The sequence below is a fragment of the Hippopotamus amphibius genome, chromosome 11 (genome assembly GCF_030028045.1).
Source record: "Hippopotamus amphibius kiboko isolate mHipAmp2 chromosome 11, mHipAmp2.hap2, whole genome shotgun sequence".
In the NCBI taxonomy this organism is placed as follows: domain Eukaryota; kingdom Metazoa; phylum Chordata; class Mammalia; order Artiodactyla; family Hippopotamidae; genus Hippopotamus; species Hippopotamus amphibius.
The window spans coordinates 55,635,988-55,644,731 of NC_080196.1; the positions used below are offsets into that span (position 1 = coordinate 55,635,988).

Below are 8,744 nucleotides of genomic sequence, written 5' to 3' on the forward strand. Positions count from 1 at the left end.
AACAAAATGTTTAGACTAATAATTTATCAGAAAATAAGTGATAATAATAGGAAAACTGTTATATTATTTCAAATGAATCAATATGCTGTGAATTTTTTTCTAATATAGGTATAATGTATCAAAGAAAAATTCAGATAGGAAGAAAATATAGATTTACATTTTACAATGGATCATCGATGCAGAAATTTCTCTCTTTTTACTTTTCCCTCAAATCGCCACTGTAAACTATATTATTCTAATAACACAGACACATTTTTACTGATCTAGATGATCAGGAGATTTTATATTAGGAATTGACATTGATGAATTTTGGGACTCATCTCTATACACCTCTGAGCCCCCACAGAATAGCAAACTAATCTCCAGTAGTCCAACAGTTAAAATAATTGATGAATGTGTGTTGAATTCTCAGGAGGGAAGGGAGGAGAAAGAATGAAGGGGAGAGGAGCGGCTTGGAGGAGGGAAGTGCTGATTTCAACCCTGTAGCGTCAGGATTGCGTCAATTCGGGTTTCAGCCACGTCTAGAGTCTCGGAGACAAGCTTCTCTGAAGAGCCAAAGCAGGAACAGGGTGGCAAATCACTGTGCGAGGGCGAGTAGACCTCCCTCTTTGCCTCCTCCCCATTCCAGGCTTAGGTGCCCTGAGCTTTGCGCTGTTGTTTTCAGCACCAGGAAGAGCCCCGGCGCTTCAGATCCAGCGAGTGAACCAACCGAGGGAGTTTCCGTTCAGCACCTCGGACAGAATACGCAGCAAAAAATGGCTCCGATCGCTTCCAGCCGGGAAGAATTTGGTAAGCAAGTTACTCAGTTTATAACTGCGGTTGTTCCTTAAATACTCTGGGGTGGGGTGTGTGTGTGTGTGTGTGTGTGTGTGTGTGTGTGTGTGTGTGTGTGTGTCCGTGGGATGTTGAACATAGATTTCCCAGGTAGGAAAATGAGAACTGTAAAAAGGGCAATAATACCTTGTCTCTGTGGTTTCTCCTTTCTTTGATATCTTTCTTCTTAAAATTGCTTTCTGAGAGGGCGATTTTACATCCAAGAAGTTCCTAATCATTCAGGTAGCCCTGTAAATTGCAGCACGCGCTAAGTAAAGAAAAGGAGTCTGTTTGCTTTTTGGTTTTATCAATTTTGTAGGTGATTTTTATTTGTACGTAAATCTGTATTTAACTTATTAGGGGAAACCAAATGTTTCTGTGATTACATAAGGGTTTAATCTCGATATGGAGTAACTTCAATATTGGGCATTTAGAATGTATATTTTATTGCAGAGTATACCATAAGGTATTTTTTTTTCTGCTATTTTTTTCTTATATCCTTGAAATATGCTGCTAGTGAAAGACACAGAATCCTATGACACTAGGGTTAAAAGGATATTCAAAATTAACTAGCTGAGGCCATTCCATTTCACAGATGAGGTAACCGGAGCCCAGAGAGATAAGGGAAATGTTGCAGGTCAGTTAGCTAAAAGCTACTGGAAACTAGAATTAGGATTTATATTTTCCTGTTCAGTTTCCCTTTTCATATACAAAATTTTTAGCACCATTACTCTCCTCTCTTTCAGGAAAAAAAAAAAAAAAAAGGAAAGAAAAAAAATACTAGATATAATTCTTCAAGTAGAAAAGTAGTATTTTTAGGTCCCATTATATTCCAAAGCAAGAGATTAGAGTTTTACTTTACATGTATTCAGAAATATCAGGGAATTTATAGAAGTTTGTTATGAAACTGAGTGAAATGATTGAGATCTCTGCTCTCAAAAGCTTTGGACCTTATCAGTAGAGAATACACAGGGAGTAGATGAGCCTTTCTATATTATATTGAATATTTTTCCATTTGACATGAATATTATGTAGAGACAATTTGTGATATTATATTCAGAAATGAATTTCACAGCTGTCCATTTGAGTAACTGAGTTTATATTGTTGTGATATGATATGTATTCCCAATTTCTGATTTGAAAATCAGAAAAGTATTTAAATACTGAGGAATTTTCAGAGGCTGTGCTAGTTAAAAATATGTTCTAGTGTGGGCATTAAGTCTATTTGGGAAAAAACTATTTTCTATTTCTTCTTTTAAAAATTATTTTTTCTTGCATTGACTAAAGAATAAAGAATAGTTCATGACTTTGCTTTTGCTCCCTGCCCTTGTCTTATTAGAAAGTCCAGGAGTGCTTTTTTTTTTTTTTTTTCTTCTCCCCACAAGGACTTCAGTAGAAGGAAAAGCTGAAAAGCTGGTACTAAGTTTTGTTGATGATTTTTATCTCTCATCTCATTCTTTTTCTGTAACATTCATTGTTTTTTCTATCTGGGAATTCAAAGTTTATTTATCTCTACACAATTCAGTTTCTTGATATAATTAAACTACATAATTTTTTATTGTTATTGTGTTTGCTTTTTTATCTCAAGCATTTTTGCTCTTGTCATTTCTGAATCATATTACATGAGTGCAGTTTTGTGATTATGAAGTAGATAGGCAGAAGTTTGGGGTATTGGGGAGGGGAGAAACAAAAGATTGCTCTTTCGGGGGTTAGTTAAGCCTTTGTCCTTTCCTGAGTGGGACTTTTAATTTTATTATTCACTATCTGGAATTAAAGAATAGATTGGAATAGAGCTAAAGGCAGATATTTTTAGATTAGTAATATTAGTTTTGATTATATTAAATATTGACTCAACTGATGCACTGTGTCCAAATATAGTAATGCTGATTTTACTTACACAGTGTTACTAATTATTTGTCAGACAATATGCTTACTTGTGGAACATGATAAGCTTCATGCATAATCAATGTTACCTAATGTCAGTAATTCAGTGAGCCCTTATTCAAGGAATGAATGCCAATTTTAATTTGATTACTGTTTGCCATGTGGAAATGTGCTAGGAAAAAATCAGTTATGGATAAAATTGAACTCTAAATTATCTCTTCTTACTGTTCTCATTACATGTTAAGGAATGATGATTCATTTATAACCATTTTTTGGGTTTTATGCTACCTAGGTAATTAATTTGTACTTTGGATAATTTAGTGTTTGAAGAATTTTGGGTCAGCATATGAGTTTGTAGTCTTATAAACTGTATAATATTAATATCCTGTTGTTCACATTTTTGTTCTTTTTTCCCTAATATGTATACATTTCTTTTACCACTGTTCTGTAATATGGACAGAAATTATTAATGGGTTTGTGATAATTGCAAATAATGTTCCATCATTTCTGTCAGTATTTGAAGAATGTGCATTTAGAGTTACATGGTAAGAACTGATGCTTCTGGAAAGCCTCAAAATGTCAATGAAAATATAATGAAATTAGTACTGACCCATCATGCTGTGGTTGACTCATGTTATCTGAGAATACAAAGGTAGGTCAGGGTCATTTAGCATTCCCCCATCTCTGGCCCAGGCCCAGTTCCATCTTTTCATTTTATTTGTGAAAAATTACTACAATGAAAAATTTCCTATCATACTGTATTTATTCTGTGTCACATATATGTTTATTCCTGAAAGTGAAATGAAATAGGTACATAATTCACCCAGAACAGTTGGAAAGCAATTCAATCTGTGCAGCCTACAGCAATTGCCAGCTTAATGATGCTTTTTCAAATAGCGTGTCTCCAACTCTGCTCCTTTAATGCATGTTATTGGTCATTTGATTTTTCAGATGAAATCCCCACAGTAGTGGGGATCTTCGGTGCATTTGGCTTGGTCTTCACAGTCTCTCTGTTTGCATGGATCTGCTGTCAGAGAAAATCATCCAAGTCCAACAAGACTCCTCCATACAAGTTTGTGCATGTGCTGAAGGGAGTTGATATTTACCCTGAAAACCTAAACAGCAAAAAGAAGTTTGGAGCAGATGAGAAAAATGAAGTAAAGAATAAACCAGCTGTGCCAAAGAATTCACTGCACCTTGATCTTGAGAAGAGAGATCTAAATGGCAATTTTCCCAAAACAAATCTCAAAGCTGGCAGTCCTTCTGACCTGGAGAATGTAACCCCAAAGCTCATTCCAGAAGGGGAAAAAGAGGCAGTTTCCCCTGAGAGTTTAAAGTCCAGCACTTCTCTTACCTCAGATGAGAAACAAGAGAAGCTGGGAACCCTCTTCTTCTCCTTGGAGTACAACTTCGAGAAGAAAGCGTTTGTGGTGAACATCAAGGAGGCCCGTGGCTTACCAGCCATGGATGAGCAGTCCATGACCTCTGACCCATACATCAAGATGACGATCCTCCCAGAGAAGAAGCATAAAGTGAAAACCAGAGTTCTGAGGAAGACCCTGGACCCGGCTTTTGATGAGACCTTTACCTTCTATGGAATTCCCTATACCCAGATCCAAGAATTGGCCTTACACTTTACAATCTTGAGTTTTGACAGGTTTTCAAGAGATGATATAATTGGAGAAGTCCTTATTCCTCTCACAGGAATTGAATTACCTGATGGAAAAATGTTAATGAACAGAGAGATTATCAAGAGAAATGTTAGGGTAATTCATTTTCAGTACTTAACATATTTATAAACAATCTTTTCTGTAGCTTTTTTGTATCTAGGGGATTTTTATTAAAATGATGTCTTGTTCATATCTTTATCATGTTTAACTATTATTAATCATAATCAAATGGGGAGCAGGGGGATAGAGTAGATGAAAGAATTTTTAACCCACAACTTATACGCTTAAAGTATCTTAATGATATAAAATGAATAGGAACACTTTATGGACTTATTTAAATATCAATTATATCAATATCTTAATTAATTTCTATCACAAGTATTTTGACTAAGATTGCCACTAAAACACAGGCAAATATTTCTTACTCATAAACAAGTTAAGAATATTTTTCAATGTCAGCATAATTGAATTTGAAATTCAAATTGAAATTGAAAATTAAGTCAATCCATCCTGAGTATTTGAAGTTCTATTAACTTTTCATAGAATTGCTTTTTAAGGAAGAGATATCTCATTATATTGAATCATAAATATTCAACTTTATGTTGTATAACAGGAAGCGATTTACTCTGCCTTTGTAGTTATGCTACTTGGGTAGTTCTGGAATTATTAGAAAATGATAAGACATCAATAATCAATTTTAAATGTATTTTCCCTTTAAACATGGAGCTCATTTGATTCCAACTGTGGTATTTCAGAATAACCGGTGTCTATAAGGCATAGGTTTATAGAATACCATAAAGTTTGTTTTGACCACATCCTCACCTTTGTCTGTTGAAATTAATCAAAGTCAAGATCCAGAAATAATTAAATAGTTTGAGACACCTGGCTGTTTAGTGGCTCAGTGGGAATAAAGATTTGTTCCCTACTCTTATTCTTCTTGGAGTACTTATTCATACAATTACTCCATGTCAGCTTTTATATAAATGCATACTGAAGTTTTAGGAGTTCTTGGTTATCTTATCTAATGTTAGAGTAAAAATAGAGTCTAAGTATTATGAAAAGTAAAATTCTATGATACTGTTCAAAGACAAAGCATTAAAAATTTGAGTAAATTCTCTCCAATACTTAATTCATTCCTTGGATTAAAAGAGGAGTTGGGTGGGGTGGGGCAAGAGAATTTTAACTCTATCAGCCCTCTGGGCCAAGAGAGTGGTGGGTGTCAGACTAAATTTCAGATTTTCTGATTTCAAATTCTAATAATGTCTGTACTAAAGAATTTGAAATCAAGTCAAACTAAACATGAGTCATTTTGCCATACAGATCTATTCAAATAATTAGAATTTCCATTATCATTAATAACTTCAAAAAGTGGAGAGTTAATTTAAAAGCAGAAACTAAGAATATCTCTGTGTAAGCTATATGTGAAATAACCCACTTTAAAACATTTCTAGTAATGGGTGTGGCTAACGCATTAGGAATTTTAACATTCTGTAGTACCTAAAAAGACCACAAGATGGCAGGCAGCTGTTTTTAGAAGGTGATGGTAGTCACAGGAGCTTTTGGTTAAAATAAGTAGGAAAATTACATTTAAATAACAATGCAACTATATTGCTTTAAAATGTTGATACAAGTATAAATTTCAAAACTAAAGAATAATAAAAGCATATTTATACCATATCTCTCTTTGTTTAGAAGTCTTCAGGACGGGGTGAGTTACTGATCTCTCTCTGCTATCAGTCCACCACAAATACTCTCACTGTGGTTGTTTTAAAAGCTCGACACCTGCCTAGATCTGATGTGTCTGGACTTTCAGGTAAGAATGCTTTTGAAAAACTCAGGTTCAGTGTATAAATGAAAATATATTGGGCAAAATAGTTAACAACTAATATTGGACTATAATTTTGATTCACCCTTTATTCACAATCACAAGTGCTGTGATTGTTTTTCCACTTCTCACTTTATAGAACAAAAGTGTAAGCTAAAGCCATTAGCAAGACAAAGAAAACTACATAGTTCTAAGATCCAAAACAAAGCTAGTATGTGATAGGTGTCTGATTGAATGGAGTTGAATGAATAAGAAAGCAGTTATAAATGCAGAAGTGAGGCCATTGCCAAAAACACAGTGATGGAAATAAAATTAAGGTTTAGGAAAATTTCTTAATTTTAGTATTTTAAATGAGCCTGCCTATCCTTACACATCTATTACTTTTATTGTCTTTCCTTTAATTCCTTATATGTCTGGTGTCTGCTTTAAGAATTAGCTTTTAGTTTTGTGACTAAGTTTTACAAAAAAAAAAAATAAAAGCTTTGCTGTATAGCACAATGAGAAAGAGCACATGACCTATGGGTTAAAATGATCTGAGTTCAAATCCTAACCCTTCCATTTCTTACCATAGTATCCTTTGGTATGTTTCTTAAACTGTATACAAACTGGACATAATAGTACTTACCTTGAAGGAGATTGTGAGGACTGGAAATATATATTTCATTAAATATCATGTAGTGCTATTATTAGTTGTAGTTTTGTTATTAGATAATGGAAGTTGAAAGAAGATTTAGGGTCAGGAACCTAAAATGAATTCATGCAACCAGAAAAGGGCAAAATAATATAATTAAATGTGTGATATAGTAGCATGATCTTAAAATTCACAGGATACAGTTGACATGGGAAAGATTAATACTGGGTAACAGGAAAGAAATATAGCAGGCAGTTAAAGAACCACATAAAAAATAAAGCCAAAAAAGGCATTGCCATTGTGAATTCTAAATGCCCATTACCCCATTCAAAAGTGAAAACAGCTCATGCTCAGAGAGGTAGAGAGACTTATCCAAAGTCATACAATTCAATAAAGTTATATGCTGTGTAGTTTTTTCCTTCTGCTCCATTCTCTGAAATGAGTTATTAGTAATCAGAATGTGTCATTAGAACATTCTATCTCTTCATCCTGCCATTACAGTTCTTTCCCATCCTGTGTTATTTCTTATGTTGTACCTTCTTACTTATTTTCAATTTGTTGACAAAAGAGAAGCCAAGTTTTATCCACTTTGTTCTGACTCATTTTCATTATAATCACATTTTATTTGTATGCAGTAATCTCTATGGGCACCAAAATCTTGAGATCAGCTTTCCTGCCAAGTTCTGTCAGTACTATGCCTGTTGTTTACCATTGCAGATCCCTATGTCAAAGTGAACCTGTACCATGCCAAAAAGAGAATCTCCAAAAAGAAGACTCATGTGAAGAAATGCACCCCCAATGCAGTGTTCAATGAACTGTTTGTCTTTGACATTCCCTGTGAGGGTCTTGAAGAGATAAGTGTTGAATTTCTGGTTTTGGATTCTGAAAGGGGATCCCGAAATGAGGTGATCGGGCGGTTGGTCCTGGGAGCAGCAGCAGAAGGAGCCAGTGGAGAGCACTGGAAGGAGATCTGTGACTATCCCAGGAGACAAATCGCCAAGTGGCATGTGCTCTGTGATGGTTAGCATCCTAGCCATTATGAGTTGAAACAATGATTTTTACTAGGCAAGGAGAAATTTTCTTTTTCTTTTTCTTTTCTAATACGTGATTCCAAGATTGTGAAAGATTTTTGGTTGTTGTTGTTAGAAACAGATTGAATTATCAGACCAGAGAGTAACTGTAAATGTGTATCATGATAATTTCCTCCTTATTGGAGAAATTGGATAAATTTTCATAAGAAATTCAATTTCCCCTGCAGGTTACCAGTGATATAAGCAACAGTAGCCAAGCATTTTAGGAATACTGCTCTGCAGTCCCAAGTTATAGATGTGGTGAGGATCTCATTGGAACATGTCACTGAAAGTCAATGTGATTATTCGGATTTAGAAATGAAAAGCATGCCTTCTCTTATGAAAATTCATCCTTTGTTCATCAAGTGGGGAAATCAAGTTTTCTTTAAATCCAAAGATATTAAAAAAAGTTCTCTAAATTGTTTTATTAATCATGTCATGTGATAATGGTTGTCCTGCATATAAAAGTATATGATTTTTTCTCTTTGGTTTGTAATTAATTGACATAATTTTATCATAAGAAGGGTAATTTTGTTTTTTTTATTAAAAAAAAGTCAACAAAATGAGAAATCATTTTATCAAAGGGCTGAGTTCTGAACACTGTAGCCGAAACATGCTTTCCCCTCTCTAAGGTTACAAGTGAGTCAAGTGTAAAACATAATCTCACATAAGAACCATGGTCTTGGATTATTCACTGCTTGTGGCAAGCCTCAATGTGGCCTAAGAAACCCCTATATACTTTTGTGACATTGTAGAGTTAGCTAGTGTGTAAAGAAATGAATTTCAGCTAGAAAGCCAGTTAGAAATGCAGTTTTTCTTATAGGGAATATGTATAGTATGCAAGTGTTCAT

General features: G+C 34.4%; 1 protein-coding gene across 1 annotated transcript; it reads left to right on the plus strand.

Annotated features, from left to right (window-relative positions):
• The first annotated feature begins 755 nt into the window (after nt 1–755).
• SYT4 (synaptotagmin 4) lies at nt 756–7,848 on the plus strand. The gene is made up of 4 exons (XM_057700249.1): nt 756–789; nt 3,649–4,463; nt 6,060–6,180; nt 7,541–7,848. The coding sequence occupies exons 1-4, from the start codon at nt 756–758 to the stop codon at nt 7,846–7,848; spliced, it is 1,278 nt and encodes a 425-aa protein (XP_057556232.1).
• The last annotated feature ends 896 nt before the right edge of the window (nt 7,849–8,744 follow it).

Bases quoted from the DNA above. Each gene is read 5' to 3' on its own strand.
- SYT4 (XM_057700249.1), top strand. From the start codon at position 756: ATGGCTCCGATCGCTTCCAGCCGGGAAGAATTTG. The intron at 790-3,648 runs GTAAGCAAGTTA...TTGATTTTTCAG, and splicing joins TTCCAGCCGGGAAGAATTTG to ATGAAATCCCCACAGTAGTG. The intron at 6,181-7,540 runs GTAAGAATGCTT...TTACCATTGCAG, and splicing joins TGATGTGTCTGGACTTTCAG to ATCCCTATGTCAAAGTGAAC.